Raw genomic sequence first — 21,449 nt, forward strand, 5'->3', positions numbered from 1 at the left:
AGATCATATTTTTTTTTCTTCATTTTTCTCCTATTGAAACATATACAAACTTTTCCACTTATTTTTTGGACTTTAACAGTTGCTTGTGTTAGAATATATTTAAGCAGAAAATTCTTTGAAAGTATTGCAGTTGTTGCTTTTAAATTGAAAATATTTACATTTATTTATATTATTTATGTATTAGTATAGCATAGTGTATGCTATATAATACTGTTCTTGTCATACTGTATAAAACTGGTTAAATAGATCTTTTTATTTTTATAATTTTTAATTGATAGCATTAATAGTTGTACATATTTTCAGGGTACATATGATAGTTTGATACATTCATATGATGTATAAAGATGAAATCAGGGTAATTAGGATGTCCATCACCTTAAATATCTTAAATATTTATGCTAGGAACATTTGAATTTTTCTCTTCTAGCTATTTGGAAATGTACAATAGGTTAGTGTTAACTATAGTCACTCTACTGATCTATCTAACACTGAGTCTTAGTTCTTCTATTCAGTGTACATTTATATCCATTAATCAACTTCTCTTCATCTCCCTGTAACCCTGCCTCATCCTTGTCAGCCGGTAGTAACCACCAGTCTACTCTCTACCTTCATGAAATCCATTTTTTTAGCTTCCACGTATGAGTGAGCTTATTTCTCTTAACGGAATGACCTCCAGTTCTATCCAAGTTGCTGCAAATGACAAGGTTTCTTTCGTTTTTATGGCTGAATAATATTCCATTGTAAATAGAACACTTAAATCTGTTAGATTTATGTAGGTTATGATTTTATGATAAGCCTAGGTGGCATCCTTTAATTTCATGAAGCTTATTAAGTTGATCAGGTCTCACATTACAAATATAGTTCAGGCTCCTTAATTTCTTTGTTTAGGGTTCTATCTTAAAATAAGAAAACGTTCAAAAAACTACATCAAAACGAAATATATTGTTAGCTGTTATAACACGCGGAAAGGGTCATTTTAGATCCTGATTGTTGAGAGTATTAGGAAATGAATGTACTGACTGATTTAAAAACTCATAAAGATAAAAAGAACCACGAAAGTCTATAACAATCTGAATAAAATGGCTGATTTCATCATAGTAGAAATATAACATGAAGAATTAAATATGAAAGAGGAAGCAACATATTCTAGCAAAAATGAAGCCCTCATTTTTGTCCTAGTTATTTTTGTGGTTCATGAGTGATTAGGATCTTATAGAAATAAGTTTCACTGGTTGTCATTAAATGATAAGCCAATATGATTGTGATTACAGATTAGTTGACTTTACTGATTAAAACAGAGCTGATACATTTAATTTATAAAAATGGCCATCTGTTTCATTTTAGGGGACTTCATAAATTTAAACATCATAAACCTTAAGAACTTGCTGGGCTCTTTCTCTTTTGAAAGCTGTATCTAATACTGGGAGGTTTCAATAATGATGAGAGGGGAGTGAAGGGAAAGTTGGGGATCTGAAACTACTTTAAATGTTAAAGTTTGTGCTCTAAATACTTATCACACTCCTAGCTCCATACTCCCTTCTTACACAAATTTTTAAAAACCTATGTCCATGTTAAAAAGTTGAGTTTAATGGAGAAATGGGGCAATGTTGGGAAAACAGATGATGCAACAGAATTCAATCTTTCTTTCGTTTTATTAAGGTGTGAAATACTGGCATAAACATGTTTGCTTTTTCATGTGTTTTTTGGCTGCATAAATGTCTTCTTTTGAGAAGTGTCTGTTCATGTCCTCTGCCCACTTTTTGATGGGGTTGTTTGTTTTTTTCTTGTAAATTTGTTTGAGTTCATTGTAGATTCTGGATATTAGCCCTTTGTCAGATGAGTAGGTTGCAAAAATGTTCTCCCATTCTGTAGGTTGCCTGTTCACTCTGATGGTAGTTTCTTTTGCTGTGCAGAAGCTGTTTAGTTTAATGAGATCCCATTTGTCAATTTTGGCTTTTGTTGCCATCAGAGAAATGCAAATCAAAACCACAGTGAGATACCATCTCACACCAGTTAGAATGGCCATCATTAAAAAATCAGGAAACAACAGGTGCTGGAGAGGACGTGGAGAAATAGGAACACTTTTACACTGTTGGTGGGACTGTAAACTAGTTCAACCATTGTGGAAGTCAGTGTGGCGATTCCTCAGGGATCTAGAACTAGAAATACCATTTGACCCAGCCATCCCATTACTGGGTATATACGCAAAGGACTATAAATCATGCTGCTATAAAGACACATGCACACGTATGTTTATTGCGGCACTATTCACAATAGCAAAGAGTTGGAACCAACCCAAATGTCCAACAACGATAGACTGGATTAAGAAAATGTGGCACATATACACCATGGAATACTATGCAGCCATAAAAAAATGATGAGTTCGTGTCCTTTGTAGGGACATGGATGAAACTGGAAAACATCATTCTCAGTGAACTATCGCAAGGACAAAAAAACCAAACACCGCATGTTCTCACTCATAGGTGGGAATTGAACAATGAGAACTCATGGACACAGGAAGGGGAACATCATGCTCCGGGGACTGTTGTGGGGTGGGGGGAGGGGGGAGGGACAGCATTAGGAGATACACCTAATGCTAAATGACGAGTTAATGGGTGCAGGAAATCAACATGGCACATGGATACATATGTAACAAACCTGCACATTGTGCACATGTACCCTAAAACCCTAAAGTATAATAAAAAAAAAAAAAAAAGTGATAATAACCTAAATGTCCATCGACTGATGAAAAGGTATATAAAAGGTATATAAAAGCAGTATATCTATACAATGAGAGAGTATTCAGCCATAAAAAGGAATGAAACAGTGATACATGCTACAACATGAATGAATCTTGAAAACCTTCCATTATGTTAAGTGGAAAAAGTCAGACACAAAAGGCTGCATATTGTATGATTCCATTTATATGAGATGTTCAGAATAGGCAAATCTATGGAGACAGAAAGTAGATTAGTGGTTGCCAGGGCAGAGAGGAAAGAGGAATGGGTACAAGGAATGGGTACCCTTTTTGGGGTAATGAAAATGTCCTAGAATCAGCTAGTGATGATGATGTTACAACCACGTAAATGTAATAAAATCTATTCAACTGTACACTTAAAAATGATGAATGTTATGATATATGAATTGTAATTCAATTTAAAAACTGAAGGTGAAATAAATACTTTTTTCAGAAATACTGTATTTCTGAGAGAATTCATAGCCAGCAGACTGATCCAACAAGGCCATCATTAAAAAGTCAGGAAACAACAGGTGCTGGAGAGGATGTGGAGAAATAGGAACACTTTTACACTGTTGGTGGGACTGTAAACTAGTTCAACCATTGTGGAAGTCAGTGTGGCGATTCCTCAGGGATCTAGAACTAGAAATACCATTTGACCCAGCCATCCCATTACTGGGTATATACCCAAAGGACTATAAATCATGCTGCTGTAAAGACACATGCACACGTATGTTTATTGAGGCATTATTCACTATAGCAAAGAGTTGGAACCAACCCAAATGTCCAACAACCATAGACTGGATTAAGAAAATGTGGCACATATACACCATGGAATACTATGCATCCATAAAAAATGATAAGTTCATGTCCTTTATGGGGACATGGATGAAGCTGGAAACCATCATTCTCAGTAAACTATCGCAAGGACAAAAAACCAAACACCGCATGTTCTCACTCATAGGTGGGAATTGAAAAATGAGAACACATGGACACAAGAAGAGGAACATCACACTCCGGGGACTGTTGTGGGGTGGGGGGAGGGGGCAGGGACAGCATTAGGAGATATACCTAATGCTAAATGACGAGTTAATGGGTGCAGCAAAACAACATGGCACATGGATATATATGTAACAAACCTGCACATTGTGCACATGTACCCTAAAACCTAAAGCATAATAATAAAAAGAAAAAGAAAAAAAAAAAAAAAAAAAAAAAAAGAAAATGTTTGCTTTTACTTTTTGAGTGGATGGAAGACAGATTAGGTCTATGTGCTGTTTTTGTTGTTTGTTATTTATGTGTGTGTGCGTGTGTATGTCTAGCCTTACTGAAGGTAACTGTGAGCATGGATACATTCCTAGATTTTATTGTTTATATGCCTTCATTCCCTCCTGCAGAGCAGAGTGGCCAAAAGAACAGTTCATTCCACCGTATGTTCCACGGTTCCGCAATGGCTGGGAGCCCCCAATGCTGAACTTTGTGGGAGCAACAATGGAACAAGATCTTTATCAACTGGCAGAATCTGTGGCAAATGTAGCAGAACATCAGCGCAAACAGGAAATAAAAAGATTATCCACAGAGGTAAAGTTTTTTTTTTTTTTTAACATTGCCCTTTGTAGACAGTGTAATTATCTGTGTATTCTCTTGTAATTCTGATTGCAAGTTCTTGTTTTATTGATCTGAAAATTGTTCTAGAATCAAAGTCTGAATGTTACTCTCTCCTGAATTACCTCTCTCTCTTGCCTCTGTCATTTTTTGTGACACTTGCTCTGTTCCTCCATGAAGCCCAACCCCAACCCAAATTGCTCTCCTATAGCCTGTCAGCCCTCCCCCTCCCCTTATTGCCACTGTTCTGGCTCTGGCGATCCTAAGTAAGCTTTTTTAGGATGACTTTCTCTCCTTGTCAGGGAATTGCACTACTGTCCTTTGGCTTATTTCTTTCTGTTTTCCTCTCCCATTATCAGGCCCTCAAGACAGTTCCCTGAACCTAGATCCTCTAACCTGTCCCAAGCAGCTGTTTCCTGAATTCCCCCAGTTAATTAATTTCTCTCCTTCTCTTCACGTTGTTTTGCCTCTCTTCTCTTCTGTTTGTTTTCTTTCTTCCCTTTTGCCTAGTTCTAAAACTCTGGAGTCCTATCAGCCTTGCTGGAGGACCCAAGTTCGTCTGCACTCTAGTCCTGAGGGTCAAATGATCATTTGTAAAACTACACCTTGAGGAGATCTTAACATTCATTTTATCTTTTAAGTATTTAGTAATCTTTAGAGTATAACCTATTTGGGAATCAAGTTGAGAGAATGAAATTGAGTATGCTGTCTTGTCACATTGCCTAAAAATGATGTTTCTGTGACTCTTCTTGTTTGTTGGAAAAGAACATTGAACATTGATTAAAGCTGGACCAAACACAAATAGGATGATCAGAACCCGAAGAGTTAGGTGAATGAGATCTAGTTTGAAGAAGAAACAGTAAATGATGACTATATCTTCCCGAAGTCCTATTATTTTTATTTAATTCCTTAGATTAATTTTCTCAGACTATCATAGGTATTTATAATGTGGCAAATATGATATGAAGGAATGAATTGTCAAACCATGGTGTATTATATCCTGTGACTGCTTTTAAGGCGAAATGTTTATCTAAATTAAATTTTATAAATTGTTCCCTTTGTGGACTATTCTTTGGACAATAACAATAATATTATAGAAGTTTGGTTCAACTCCTGAAACTTTAAAAATAAAGCAAACATATTACTTTGAAATGATCTTTTTCTAATGCAATTGTTTTTTTTTCCTCTGGCTGTATTATAAGGGAAGAGATGGATTCCATGCCTGTCTTTCCCTCTAAATGAATAATTAAGATGACCTCACTGCTCGGTTGGCAAGCATATACCCCTGCCTGTATTTCATAGTTCAGGCCTCATCTCTGTGAATTTTCTTTCCATTTAAAGTGTAGTTTTTCTAGAGGAAAGAAAATATAATCAAACATGAAATTATGATACACTTGCTGTTGCTATAGTTACAGCTGACTATTTTTACATCATAAAAATTTCTAGCTTATAGCCTTCATATCTTAAATAAGAAAATATACTCACTTTATAATGTATGCCTCAGTAATTCACTTTTGTTATTTCATTCTCAATTTGTGTATTTAAGAAGACAGTAATGTGTTCTGGGCTCCCAGGATAAAAGTTTGTCTACTTTGACTGAATAAGTAATTTTAAAAGAGGAATTATTGAGAATCCTTACTTGTAATGAGTTATTATTTTCCTGTTATAAACTATATTTCATTTTATGGCTGAAGTAGTTATTCAGAGGTTTAAAAAAATGAAAAACACGTGCTAGCAGTTCCAGGGAATTTTATGCCTTGAGATTTTGTTGGAAAAGAGGCCAAGTAATTGTGACTTAAAAAGCATAAAAACGTAATCATCCCTAGAAGACAGATTTTATTATACTTTATTGCTACTATAATAAATGCATTTACAACAAGACTTGGGTAATTCTGGATCTGATGATTTTTGTTTAGGATTGAAAGACATAGGTGACTTGGAGTGACAAATATGGGTGGCAGTACTCAGCTTCTTTACTTCCTCTGAACCCTAAGCAAGCTTTGGTAGTCATCACTGTTAGTCATTTGTCATCATTTCTCTTCTCCCTTTCAGTATTCACAGTCACTCTCAGGACCCAATGATTTCATACTGCTGACTTCACTGTTATCTTCAGAGCTGGGCAAAAGGTGTGGGTGCTTCCAACAGTTAGAGCACTCCCCTCTTTAGAACAGCCTTTAATTAAAGATTACCTAATCTAATGTAGTGCCTCTGCTGTTTCCCAGGGAAATTATAAACTGAATTAACTGAGTTCAGATTTTTTTAATTTAAATGGCTAAAACTTGTTTATTTTTATTTATGTATTAAGTGCAGTATCCTGATTTTGTATATATAAACATCACCTGTTCTGTCCATGGATAAACTCAGCCCTCCTCCTGATCACTTTGTCATTAGAATTAACTGTGGTAACCATATGTCTAAGACTTTTCTGAAACATTCCCAGTTTCAACTATTTTGCCCCAATGAATCCATAAACAAATATACAGAATCCATAAACAAATATACAAAGTCCATAATGAAAATAGCCAAGGAATTCTAGTGCTTCAGTGTCTGCCATGCTTCTTCCATACCTCATTTTCACATAAAGAAACAAAATAAAGGCTTTGGGGAGTTTTTGTTTGTTTTCTCCCAGTCTGAGCATGTGTTCTCTATAGCAGGGGTCCCCAATCCCTGGGTCGTGGACCAGTACTAGTGCGTGGCCTGTTAGAAACTGTGCCTCACTGCAGGAGGCGAGCGGCAGGCCTGCGAGCATTACTGCCTCCACTTCCTGTCAGATGAGCTGCGCCTTTAGATTCTATTAGGAGCAAGAACGCTCTTGTGAACTGCACATGCAAGGGATCTAGGTTGCACGCTTCTTATGAGAATCTAATGCCTGATGATCTGAGGAGGAACAGTTTCATCCCGAAACCATCCCCATCATCCCCGGCTCTGGGGTCCATGGAAAAATTGCCTTCCATGAAACCAGTCCTGCTGCCAAAAAGGCTGGGGACTGCTGCTCTATAGCTTTAAAACCATGGTCCTCAGGGGGACCTGTGAATCTCAACTGTCACTCTTGGTAGCTCCCAGTAGTCTCCTGTCTGAATTATCTTAACTGCAAAAAAGAAGTGACTCCAGCATTCTCTTATCCTGGACTCTTGACTATCAAGATCAGTTTAGTTGTGCCTTTCTGTGTTTCTCAACAGTAAATATGATAATAGTGCTGCTATTTTTTAAAAAATTGAAAATACTATAATGTTCTGTGTATAATTTTAAAATTGAGAAAAATGGCCGGGCGCGGTGGCTCACGCTTATAATCCCAGCACTTTGGGAGGCCGAGGCGGGCGGATCACGAGGTCAGGAGATCGAGACCACAGTGAAACCCCGTCTCTACCAAAAATACAAAAAATTAGCCGGGCGTAGTGGCGGGCGCCTGTAGTCCCAGCTACTCGGAGAGGCTGAGGCAGGAGAATGGCGTGAACCCGGGAGGCGGAGCTTGCAGTGAGCCGAGATTGTGCCACTGCACTCCAGCCTGGGCGACAGAGCGAGACTCCATCTCAAAAAAAAAAATAAATAAATAAAAAAATAAATAAATAAAATTGAGAAAAATGAGACGTCGGTATAATTTTAATGCATAGAGTTCAGTTGATTTTCATGTGACAATATTTACTTTGCTAGAGTGGTGAAAGTTTCTTGAACAGAGAGAGCAAGATTACCCTTTGCACTAATGACTTTTCTTATTATAAGTAAGTATTTGACAAAAATGTATCACTCCCATTTGATAATGTGTTAACATAATGGTCAGTCACTTGAAAATGAAAAGTTATCACAATATAGTTGAGAGATCTTGTTGACTGACTTGAGTGCTGATTCAAATAGTATTTGGTGATTCTTTAATCTGCCCCACTTTGTCTTTCAGCATTCCAGTGTATCAGAGTATCATCCAGCCGATGGCTATGCATTCAGTGGCAACATTTACACAAGAGGATCCCACCTGGACCAAGGGGAAGCTGCTGTTGCTTTTAAGCCAACTTCTAATCGCCATATAGATAGGTAACATTTAGTAGGCACCCTTTGGAGAGCTATGGATAAATGTCTCTGGTCTAGTGCTAACAGAGGTGACAGTATCTGTATTGTCTACTGCTTCTTTAAACTTTCCATCTGTTAATTAGTTGATAAAGTTTCAGTTTTTCCTTTAGAGAACTGGTTTTGATCAACAAAAGATGTCTGGACCTTCAGTCTGTAATTCTCATCTAGTTCAAATACCTTTGGATGACTTTCCATTTTTTAAAAGATACTTCTGACAAAATGTGTACATTAGAAAGAAAGAATTGTCTTGAAACCCTCCATTAGTTTGTACCAGATGGTCTCTGAGGATCCTTCCAGCTCTGTAGCTTTTAAAGGAAACAGTTTCCATCTTTATCTTCACCGAATGAAAACAAATAAACCTTCCTTTAGATAGATATATTTAAACTGAATATAAACTAAATATTTAAACAGGGTCAATGCCTTATTTGTCATTCTTGCCATTTCATTTTTTTATCTTGACTTTCCAGTTTTACATTTCATTTATTTTTCTATATCTTCACTCTTAAAAAATTTAATATAGGCAGAGATGGAGAATTGGGATGAGAAGAAATAAAGGAACTGGAATAAGTTCTTTTTTTTAATTTCCCATCTTGTTTTTAGTAAATGAGATCTACGTAGAGCCAAGCCATGTAGAAAAGAGAAAAGGAGGTAAAATCTTGGTAACACAAGTATCGGAGAAGGGTCATTCAGTGAACTGGGGTAGAGAACTCGGCCTAGTACTTTCCTGCCTCGAAGCCTCTCTTACCGCAAGAGTTAGATGCCCTTTACTTCTTTTCTGTATACTCTTTTCTTAATATAATCTGAAGAAAGTGGGATTTAAAATTTTTATTCTTTGTCAGGGGTGGTGACAGGTAATGCTTAAGTAATTGCTGTAGAAATTACACAGGTATAACTCCAAGGGCACCAGTGACATTAAATTGAGTACAAAGAAAAGTCAGCAATGAATAATATGTTTTTTAAATGCCAGCATATGAGAATGTTTTAATTATATAATTAATTTTCAGTAGATACAGTTAAAATCAGTTTTGAAGCTTAAACATTATTTCATTGAAATCCTTCTTAACTAACTCAGTACTCATCTTAATATTTTCTTTTTTCTTTCTGTCTTAGATGTCAATATTTTAGAAATCATTTCAGATTAATAGGTTTCTTTTTGTTTTATCACTCCAGTAATTCAGATGATTTTCCACAGCTAAGTAGCTAGAAAACCACTTGAGTACATATGTAGAGTACATATTGACACTAGAAAACTTTTATCAGGTTCCATTTTAAGACCACATCTAGCGTACTGTGGTCACTCAATAAGTGTAGATTTATTTGATTGATGGATTGGATGAATAAGTGCATGAGAGTATATCCAGTATTTCAGAGTCACTACTTCCCTGTCCTTCACCTGCATATCTATAAGGGATAGTATTACTGATGGAATAACCTCTGCCATTTATTTTGGGCACCTTACCACAGAGTCTTCTAAAAGCTTACCTTGATTTTTATGATTTTTATAGAATATCAGGGCAGTGTACCTTTGGTTTATTGAATTAGTTATATCTTTGTACCCCTTCTACTTCCAAAATAGATTCAGTTAGCTCACTTAAATTATATATAGTTGAAGTGGTATTATTATTGAAAATTAAATGATGAAATAAAATATAAAATTAAGAAGTTAAGAGGGAAGATGAGAATTTTTATAAAATATAAAAGTTGATACTATTATTGAATTTCAGATTTGTCTTTCAGATTTCTGGCTGTCAGAACAAAAAGAGAAACATAATCATTTGCTAACATTAGGAAAAGGAATAAGTATCAGTTCATTGGGATAAAAAATGCTTTTCTTACTCCTAAATTCTCAGTAATATTTGTCTCATGAAACTTAATGTAGGATGGGATAGGTGATGTCAGGGACATTTATTTTTAACATTTTTTTTCCTCACCACAGAGAAGGCTGTGGGGAATTTTATAAGGTTTCTTTTAGTAACCTTTGATAAATAGAAATTTAAATAAAATATAAAAATAGAAATTCCATGAAGGGACAATAGTCTAGAGTGGTCAGAATTTCACCATAGAAAGAATTTTTTTGAATACCTTGAGTGGTGGGTAGATTTTATATCTCAGTTGTTCTTATGGATTCTGTCTCAGCTGGACTTAATAGGAGCTAGGATAGTTGATAAATACATGAATCATTGATGTTCTATGTTGCTAAGAACATTTGTCATCATTTTGAAAAACTGTCTGAAAATTGTGGTCTGATATAAAATACAAGAGGTTTGGAATTTGTTTTTATAAATAATTATTATTGACCTTAAACTCGATTACATACCAGGAATGCAATAGATATTGTTAAAAGAAAAACTTGAGACAAATTTAACAGTTTTTTTGTTTTGTTTTGTTTGAGATGGAATTTCACTCTGTCACCCAGGCTGGAGTACAGTGGCGTGATCTTGGCTCACTGCAAGCTCTGCCTCCTGGGTTCACGCCATTCTCCTGCCTCAGCCTCCTGAGTAGCTGGGACTACAGGCGCCCGCCACCACGCCTGGCTAATTTTTTGTATTTTTTTTTAGTAGAGATGGGGTTTCACCGTGTTAGCCAGGATAGTCTCGATCTCCTGACCTTGTGATCCGCCTGCCTCGGCCTCCCAAAGTGCTAGGATTACAGGCATGAGCCACCGCGCCCGGCAAATTTAACAGTTTAATTGAACAAGGGGGAAAAAAAATGGCTCAGGAATTGGGCAGCCCCCAGAATCACAGCAGATTCAGAGAGACTCCAGGGATGCCTCATGGTCAGAGCAAATTTATAGACAAAAAAAGGAAAGTGACGTACAGAAAACGGATGTGAGGTATAGAAACAGCTGGATTGGTTACAGCTTGGCATTTGCATACAATTTGAACAGTCAGCAGCCTATGAGTGCTTGAAGTATGGCTGCTGGGATTGGCTGAGACTCAGCTATTGTTACAGAAGCATACTCTTAAATTGGGTTTTCAATGTGTCTACCTACTAAATTAGGTTATGATTCATCCACAGGACTCAAGTATGGAAGTACAGAGGGTTTCTCAGAACATATTTAGCTTAACAATGCCATACGAAGTATATTCACTGTTCTGTGAAATTGCTATGCCATTAGGTAGAACATTTGTTGAATTTAGAGCCCACGCCTTTTAGTTTTATAGCTTACTGCTGTCAGATGCAATTAGTATTTTAGAGAAGTTCTCAAATTACTGCTGTCTCTATGTCTGCTCTCTATCAAGTGGCTTATCTATTATTCCTAATCAGAAACTGAGCCCATACATTTTGTTACATTCCATAGCTCTTAAGAAACTTTGGTACCTCTTTTTTTTGAGACAGTTTTGCTCTTGTCGCCCAGGCTGGAGTGCAATGGCGTGATCTCAGCCTACTGCACCCTCCACCTCCCGGTTTCAAGCGATTCTGCCACCTCAGCCTCCTGAGTAGCTGGGATTGCAGGCATGTGCCACCGTGCCCAGCTAATTTTGTATTTTTAGTAGAGATGGGGTTTCACAATATTGGACAGGCTGGTCTCAAACTCCTGACCTCAGGTGATCCGCCCTCCTTGGCCTCCCAAAGTGCTGGGATTACGGCCATGAACCACCATGCCTGGCCAAGAAAGTTTGGTATCTCTGAAAAATTACAAATTGTGATTATCTGTTTGATAACTATGGTCAGTGTCATATCCATGCTTAACCTATAGAGGGCAAAAGACTGTGAGCCATAAAGATTTGTAAATTCTGAAGCACTTCAGGTAAACACTTCTGAGACCTGCAAGATAACAAAAACTTTGTTAGAGACCCTTAACTCTCCATTATTAATAGTGATTATCTTGCAGATCATAGGAGAAAGGAAAATAGGGGAAGAGAAGAAGATAAAACACTGAAATTACTGTTTTCTTAATGTTTGGGGTAGTTGAATCTCTTTTATCCCCCAAGTGAAATCTTAGTAGATTAAATGTGAATATATAAAGTAAATAAAAGCAGAGCTATTCCAGTAGGGATAGGGATGGGAAATCCATGGAACACAGTTTTAAAATTAGTATTATTAATAACATATAATAATTACTTCACCATAATTTCACCTTTTCCACCAATCTTCTTTTTAATGTACTCAAAATAGCCAATAAGCTGTTCGTACATGCTTGTCTATAAGGTGTTCTGTACCGGTCATCTTTTTGCTTTGTCCCTCTCTCCCTCCTCCAATGGAGTTACTACCTAAGAGGTAACAAAAACCTATGACAGGATACATTATGTCTACAACTGTCCTGCAGGCCCTGGTATAACTCAACATTCCAGAGAACTTGGTAGACAGCAAAATGAATGGCAACTTTACAGGGGTAGGATGACCTAACATCTTTAGTCTCTACCTGCTATTTCCCTTGTAGAGATGTGTAAATAAATGTGGGAATGTAAATGGAGGAGAAGACTAGAGTAAAATTAATAAAGGGTTAAAGTAATTTTATTATTGAAATATATGAAGAAAATACAAATAATGCATCGAGTGTATTGTGTTACATATAAAAGTAATCTTTAGTTAAGTTGTTAAATCTATTAGTACTCATTTAATGATTAGAAGAGGTATTTGGTTTTTTTTTTTTTTTTTTTTTTTTTTTTTTTTGAGACGGAGTCTCGCTCTGTCGCCCAGGCTAGAGTGCAGTGGCGCAATCTCGGCTCATTGCAAGCTCCGCCTCCCGGGTTCACGCCATTCTCCTGCCTCAGCCTCTCCGAGTAGCTGGGACTACAGGCGCCCGCCACCGCGCCCGGCTAATTTTTTGTATTTTTAGTAGAGACGGGGTTTCACCTTGGTCTCGATCTCCTGACCTCGTGATCCGCCCGCCTCGGCCTCCCAAAGTGCTGGGATTACAAGCGTGAGCCACCGCGCCCGGCCCCGGTATTTGGTTTTTTAAGGAAGTTTTATTTAAAAAAAAATAGGGCCCATGCACTTTTTAAAAGTTTATAGTGAATTAAATTATTTACTTATTTATTTGCAAGTGTTACTAGTCTCATACTTAATGCATATCTCCTTTTTTTGCAATTTAGATAACTGGGCAAAGTGTTTCTAAAAACTAATGCCTAGTTATAAATTTTAAATTTATATATTTGGTTCTGAATTGCAGACATTGCTTGAATTAGTGAAATCAACATATAACTAAAATTACCACTATGGAAATTATTTTCAGTCTCCTTTAATTTTATGAAAAATACTAACATTTATCTTTATCTAGTTCTTTTATGGTAGAGATGATAATTAACAAAATATCCAGTATGTGTATCTAGTAGAGAAAGAATTCATAGACTTGGATTCTAGATTTGGCTAAGCACCACCTGGCCTTGTGATTTTGCATTATTTGTTTTTATCCCTGGCCATAGTTTGTTCATTTTAAAAGCAAGAACTTTAAAGTAACTTTTATTTATCATAATGTAAAATATAATAAAATGAAACTGCTGTAATTTTTCAGAAAGTTTTATGGTAGGATTTGGCTTGTCTCAGTGTTTTCTGTTTTTATCCTTTAGGAAGAGCTAGCAGAATAATAATCTTTTTTCTTTCTTTTTATAGAAATTATGAACCACTCAAAACACAACCCAAGAAATATGCCAAATCCAAGTATGACTTTGTAGCAAGGAACAACAGTGAGCTCTCAGTTCTAAAGGATGATATTTTAGAGGTAATATAATTTTTTCTTTTTTATACTCTTAATAAAGTAGTTTTATTGTATTACTCTTTTGGTATATAACTAAACTTTCCTTCAAAAGTATTATATTACTAAAGACGTGGGATATTAGAAATATCTACATCTATTTAGTAGGGGTATATAGATACTTCTTCTAAGGGAATAGCTTTAGAATACTCCTTTATTTGTTTTTTGTGGGAAGTGGCGGGATGGGTTTTTTTTAACTTCGTTTGCTCTCTTCCTTGCCCTCTTTCTTCTTCTGATATTTATTCATTTTGGAGTCAAGGCTAGTTATCAGTTCAGATGTGGATGCACATAATAGTTCAATAAGAGACAACATTTTCTTTTTTTATCCTATATCCTTGCATAGATATACTCAGCAGTCATTGAGCTAATAATGTTAGGGATAGTCCACCAAAACACCAACTTCTCTTTGTTAGGTTCTAACTGAGAGTTCATCATCTTCTTGAATATAAAAGGTGAATTATCACAATAAATTTTATAAGGAAAAAAAGTAATTTTTATATACTTTTTCTTTCTGTCACTAAAATGGAGACAATGGGGCTTTCCAAAAGGGTCATTTTAGTCCTTAAGTCCTTTAAGTACTTTAGTCCTTAAGTACTTCAAATAATGCAGACTGTTCTTTGGAGATAAAATGGACCTTGGGTAGATTCCCCATAATGATACCTTACCTACTGTGTACTCATAAATGTCTTTTTAGTGTAATTCCTGAGAAACATTCAATCAACACTACGTTGATGCTGAGTTAATGAAAAGAAGTAGAAAAATTTTCTTTGTTGAAGTCTAGGGAACTTCCTTCATAGAATGGCTTTTATATGGAAATTATACGTTTATTTTCTTGTACGTGACAGATACTTGATGACCGGAAGCAATGGTGGAAAGTTCGAAATGCAAGTGGAGACTCTGGATTTGTGCCAAATAACATTTTGGATATTGTGAGACCTCCAGAATCTGGATTGGGGCGTGCTGATCCACCTTATACTCATACTATACAGGTGAGCATGATTTCTTAGTAAAATGTAGTATGTACACATTTACGAAGTTATCACTCTTAAGTAGGATTTAAACACCTTTGTGTATTGATCATTTTGAGATGTAGTTGGTTATATATTTTTTCTAGAGTAATTGGTGGGGGAGTGGCAATGGTGAGAGACACAGAGAAGAATTACACATATGTTTTCTGATTTACTTCTAGAAATTGGTCAAGATGTTTAGCAGTAGGTGCCTGATTCTCTGAGTGCTTTTTTTCCCCAATCTGTAGTATTTCTGACATTCGAAGAAATGGTATTTCTGTCTTTTTACCCACAGCTCTGCTATCCACCAGGGGCTTCCTCTTGATAGAGGATGGCACTGATATCATGGCATGGTGTCTAGCAGTTCATCTTCACCAGCCCTTGCTTTCAGTGTTTTAAATGTTCTGCCACTGACCAGCCTTGAACTTGCACTCATCTCGCCTTACACTAATACATGAGTACCTGTTCAACTGGATTACAATATTTTTCCTCTCTTGATTTTAAGATTAAAAGGTACTTATGATATAGATTAAATAGGTCAGGCTCTCTCTTCTTGATCATTGAAGGCCCGTGAAGGTCCATTCTTATGGCCCATGCCACATTTTCAGGATTTCAGTGACCCTGGTCATCTCATTCACCCTAACATCTGAATTAACTTGCTCTTAAACTCGGGAATTTTAGACCTGTGACAGGCTCTCTAGAGTCAGGTCTGTAAATAAAGACAGAATGGATGGACTCTCTCAGGTACAGCCTGTGAACCTGGGGTGGCTTCTCATTCCCCCAGAAAGAATTCTTTTAATTTTCAAACTCTTGAGAAAAAGATCACATCTGACTTCATAATAATGTCATGAATTTGAGTAGAGGCTGCATAGAATATACAGTGAAATAGTTAATTTTTATGCCAGATCTAGGCTTAAAAAATACAGATTGTCCAAAGCTGGAATTGTGGTCATATTTCTGCTGCTGTGACAATTTATTTCAGTACTTATGGCTCCTCATGACATTCATGCCTGATATCGGTCCTGTGCTTATCCAGAGGGACTTGGCCTTACTAGAATCCATGAACCAAGCAAACATTCAAAATAAAGAATTTGTATATAGTTTCTCTATCTCGGTAACTTAAAGTGATGGCAATGGAAATTATTTGCTGTGTTATGTTTTGGCTGGCCTGATGTACATATATATATTATGTACTTATTTTATGTTCATCATTTGTCATTAGCTGTTGATGCCAAAGAAGGAGTTTGAGTTATTCAAGGTATGGTCTCCTCCATTTCCCATGGGTTTTTGAAGTGAATTTTCTTAGTTTTTATACCTTTTTCTTTTCTTAGTTCCTACTTTTCTGAGTTTAATATCTGTTTACCTAATATAATATAGGCTTCTGTCTGGTTCATGAATACCAGTTCTTCATTTTCTTTCCTGTAGAGGTAGTATATGCTTGAAACCTATACTTAAAATAATGGTAGAGTACATACCTTTGGGCTGTATCAACTAATTTTAATATGCAGTTCATGGTAAGCTATGAGAAGCACTATTCATAAAGAATATCCCTGATCCCCATATGTGAGCAGAAGGCAAGAGTTTATATTTTAAGTTTTGAAAACAATTATCCAAATTTGTTTTATTTGTGTGTGTGGTTGCTAGGAATGAGCAAACTGCAATAAAATAAAAAACACGCAAATAGTATGAATTCTATAATATGAATTTTCTCTTACCTGATATTCCTAAAGAGTTTAATATCTCTTACCTTTTGCTGTTTACTGTTCAGTCTTGTCTTTTTCTTTAATTCTGATTCTTGGCTTGAGCCGTAAGTTGACTTTTCCGTTTAAAAGTTTGCTTCTGTCTAAAACTGAACCAAAACTATTAATATACATCATAGGCAGGGAAAGTGTTTTCAGAGAATGTCAAACCTATTCCTCCTTTCTTAAACAGAACCTCATCTTTTATTTTTGTCAACTTTGGAACAACCCAAGAAATTTTTTCAAGAGTTCACAAGTTTCAGGAGTTTGTTTTGCTACTTTATGTAAATAGAAACTTGTGGTTCTTATAGGGATTGCCTATTTGGCTATTTCGTTTTAAACTTTTCAACACTATCCTACTCTCTTCTTAAAAATTCGGGTTGCAACTACAGATGTAGTGGTGTGTGTAGAAATGTGTACAGAAGCTTTCTGTGTGTATGCAGAAGCGTATCTGTTCAGGTTGAGGGCCCTACTTTGGAAATGTATTAAAACAAATCTGCTTTTTAACACCTCCTGAAAATTTTGGGCTGAGCTCAACAAAACCACTAAGACCTTGTAAAATTTTAATAAGCAAGCTTCACAGTCTGCTTTGCTGTCTGCTATCTGGCATAAATCCTACTCTAAAAGGATTCCTATTCTCAAAACATTTATAATATATTCTTTAAAAAAAAAAAGGATAGAGTAAAATGGAAAAGAAAACATCCTTGGAAATATGTGCCAGTCATTTTTATATCTCTACAACAGTGTCACCAGATACCCATATCTAAAATATCTAAGGAAAAATCCTGCAACTTATTTCAGAATGATAATTAAGATGCCACCATATTTATGTAGATTCCACTGATCCTAATACCCTAACCTTATAAAAGTCAAGTGGATTATAATTTTATGTCTTACTCACCTTTTTATTCACTCATTCCACAAATACATATTGAGTACCAGCATCTCACATACTTGGTAAAAAGAACAACAGAAAGCCTAGTGCCGATCAGATCCTTCCCGAAAGCCTGCATGAGTCCACAGGTCATCTGCCATGGCTTTGCTCCTTCCTGCATGCTTGCTGTATCAAGAGCAGTGTGACCCTCTCTCTCCTCCTCAGATATGGCCCACACATTTGTTTTCCCTTCCATCTGTCTCTTTCATCCAGTGATATCAAAACTTTGAAGAAATATAAAGAAACTTTAACAAAAATATTTTAGATTTCTGCACCATGCTGCCAAAAGGCAAGCAATGATTCATTACTTAAATTTGCTTCACATTCACAGAGAACAGCATTCATAGATATTCCTCTCTAGAGAAGATTTGCCAGCGGCCAGTGCTCATGCTGTGCCAGACATGGTTTAAGCACTTCCTAAATCCAAATTCATTTAATTCCCACAACAACCTTTTGAAGGAGGCACATTTTTTCGTAGGAAACTAAGGCGTAGGAGAAATAATTTGCCCAGATTTATACAGCTGTACGAAGCCAGGATTGGGCCCCAGTACTCTGGATCCAGAGCCTGTGCTGTGTTGCATTCTGCTGTTCTAGAGAATAGTGATTATAAAAGGTTGTCATTTCGGGTGGGCACAATGTCTCATGCCTGTAATCCCAGAACTTTGGGAGGTCGAGGCAGGCAGATCGCTTGAGGTCAGGAGTTTGAGACCAGCCTGGCCAGCATGGCAAAACCCTGTCTCTACTAAAAGTACAAAAATTACCCAGGCATGGTGGCACACACCTGTAATCCCAGCTACTCAGGAGACTGAGGCAGGAGAATCGCTTGAACCCAGGAGGCAGAGGATGCAGTGAGCCGAGATTGTGCCACTGCACTCCAGCCTGGCGACAGAGCGACACTCCGTCTCAAAACAAGAAGAAAAAGAAGAAAAAAAAAAAAGGTTGTCATCTCTTTTTGTATAAACCCATAGTTTTTCTCTGTATTAATGTTTAAAGTGATATTTTCTCAGAACAGCTTTACTTTGCATTATACTGTGATAAAAATTGATCTGATCAGTCACAATCCTTGGAATTTGATTTTTACCTTATGTATCCATTCCCTGGATTTCATGGTATCGTTCATCATTTTATAATTTAGGAAAATAACCCAAATTATATGATTTACTTAGAATAGGACATTTGTAAGTGGTGGAAATAAGGGAATTAGACGTAAACTATTTCCATGCAACATCTGTGAGTCACCAAATACTTAAAAAAAGGGACACAGTCACGACTCTTATTTTTATACCCTTACATTTCCTATAAAGAAATATATATAAATAATGGCAGTTTCTGGGTGAAGGGCACAAATGCTGCTCTTGCCTATTGTTCACACACTTTTTATCAGAGATTCTGTTCGGATGACAGGGATGCTCATACCAGGCACCACCAGTGAATAGGTGTTGAATTGCCACCTGGTGTCCTTGAGAGTCCAGGCTATTTAATATCGTCACATTTGAAGTGATTTTTAACAGCTCTGTAAAGACAACCATTCCTACCTAGTGTATTTCCCCCATGGCCTCAGCAAAGTTTTAAACATAAAAGAGAAAGTAATAAAAATTTACAAAAGATATTGACACAAAAGATTGAATAAACCACAGAGAAAAGGAAGTAAATGCTGAGGAGAGATTGTGGAGAGATAACATGTCTTTTGATAAAAATGTTGTAGAGCATTCCAAGGCTTTGTAGTATTTTAGCTGGGCAACAGATGGACATCCTTTCTCCCCACCTGGAAGCTATTTGCCACATAAAGTTTCCTGATCTTTATTTTGAATTGATTCTCAGACCTCTAGCCCTGTGACTGCTCGTCTGCTAGAATTACCCTTTTGCACATTTAAATTTGCAAGCTATATGCCAAGAGCAGAAACCACCTCCTCCTGTGATGTTATTTATTATATATCCAATGGACTGACTAAAGAAGTCTTTCATGTATTCTTAATTATTATCTATGCATTTATTATTGTTATAGGTATTCTTACTCTACCAAGATGCAAGTAATTACGAATGTCCAGTCTCTCTGGTCACGTGAATTCAACAAAACGTTTCCCATATTCTTTATTGTCTAGCAAGAGATACTGTAATATGATACCATGAGAAAAGCCCCAATCTAGGTATTGGTAGGTGAGGGTTCTAGTCCTTAAAGAGAGCATTTTATTTTCCTGTGTTCCAATTTGCTTGGTCGTGAAATAGAAGGAGTCAGTTATGTGATCTCTGCAATCCAGTCTAGGTATAAAATCTTCTCATTCATTACATACATGTTTAAATAGCCCTAAATTAAAAATGGAAATGTTTTCTACATTTCTGATTCTTTTTCTTCCACATGAAGAATTTCAAACCAGTTTCCATGGAAGAGCTGTCTAGGTTGCCATTCAGAACTAGTTGTCACGATTCAAGGAAAGTACTTCGCCCCTTTTAATGTCAGAGGTTGGAAATATGGGGCAGGAGGAGAGGACTAAGGAAAGAGGAAAATATGCAAGTAAATATGCAAGTAAATATGCAACTAAACCACTAACACTACTAATTTCAGTCTATGTTATCAGTGCTCAGTTTTTTAAGCCCAGTCCAGACATTTAGATACTGCTGGATAGAGTGACCATTTTACCAAAGAGGGTTTCTATTCTTCCAGCCAGGCCAACCTCCTGATAATATTCAGTTCTTCAAGTGTTTTTTAAAAATTAATATTGGAAGACTCTACTCATTAATTATAGGCATGGTTTTTAGCCAAAGATGTTTACTTTTTATTCTGCCACATGTATTGACATTTTCCCAGAGACTTCTTAATGATAATTTGCATAATGCCCACTCTAAATATATGGATGTATTTTTATACATATATAAAGTATTGATAATTACTGTCTGACATGCACATGTACATAATTTTATTAAATGTTCTATGTTTGTTCAGGCTGCTTACAAAGTTTGAAACTAAAGCTCATTACAATCACACGATAATGCATGCAGTATTACCTTTTGTAAAATCAGCTAATTAAGAATAACTCTTACATTTAATGCACTCTAATTGTATTCTTTATGAGCAATAGGAATAAAATAAACCTATATTTTACTTGAATATACAATAGTTACTATTGAAGTACTTTACACCGTTTCTACTGTAGTAGAATCTATATGATTAGTTTTCTATGGCTAGATAATGATGAGAATTAATTATAGATTTACAGGCTCCTTCACTGGTTGATTGTGGGCATGTAATTTTACTGTCAGACTAATTTACTCTTTCTGATATTTGATGTGAATTATAATTGATATTATTTTAATTCCATTTCCTGTATTAATTTTCTCATTTGGTGTGATTTGCTCCATTTTCCTAATAGCAATTACTTGGCGAGCTGTCAGAGGTAACCCACATTCGTTCCCTCATGGCACTTCTTTTTAATATAATTTTTTGGATTCAGTCTCTGGACTTAACACCCTCCAAATGTTCCCGCTGTGCTTAGTTTTCACTGCAGAGTTCCAAAAAACCAAATTTAGAGGAAAAATGTGTAATTTAGAGTAGGTTAAATATTTAAGAACAGTTCAATTTTAATGGCTTTGTTAAGCTTACTTGCATAATTTCCCCTCTGAAGCAGCATCTTGTATGAATCAGGATCTTATCTCTCAATAGCATTCTTTA

The 21,449-nt window shown here is 36.2% G+C and overlaps 1 protein-coding gene across 6 annotated transcripts in view; it reads left to right on the top strand.

Annotated features, from left to right (window-relative positions):
- Positions 1-21,449, top strand: part of EPS8 (EGFR pathway substrate 8, signaling adaptor) — a 212,970-nt gene that overhangs the window by 174,405 nt on the left and 17,116 nt on the right. For 5 of the 6 annotated variants that reach the window (XM_063639634.1, XM_055280528.2, XM_063639632.1 and 2 more), the window contains 4 exons: positions 4,135-4,318; positions 8,235-8,368; positions 13,961-14,069; positions 14,948-15,091. In XM_063639634.1, the coding sequence (XP_063495704.1) occupies positions 4,135-4,318; positions 8,235-8,368; positions 13,961-14,069; positions 14,948-15,091 (571 nt within the window). Of the gene's footprint in view, positions 1-4,134; positions 4,319-8,234; positions 8,369-13,960; positions 14,070-14,947; positions 15,092-16,331; positions 16,368-21,449 lie in introns of all 6 variants that reach the window. The other variant, XM_055280529.2, reaches the window with a different exon arrangement.

Source organism: Symphalangus syndactylus, chromosome 5 (assembly GCF_028878055.3).
Source record: "Symphalangus syndactylus isolate Jambi chromosome 5, NHGRI_mSymSyn1-v2.1_pri, whole genome shotgun sequence".
NCBI classification, from domain to species: Eukaryota; Metazoa; Chordata; class Mammalia; order Primates; family Hylobatidae; genus Symphalangus; species Symphalangus syndactylus.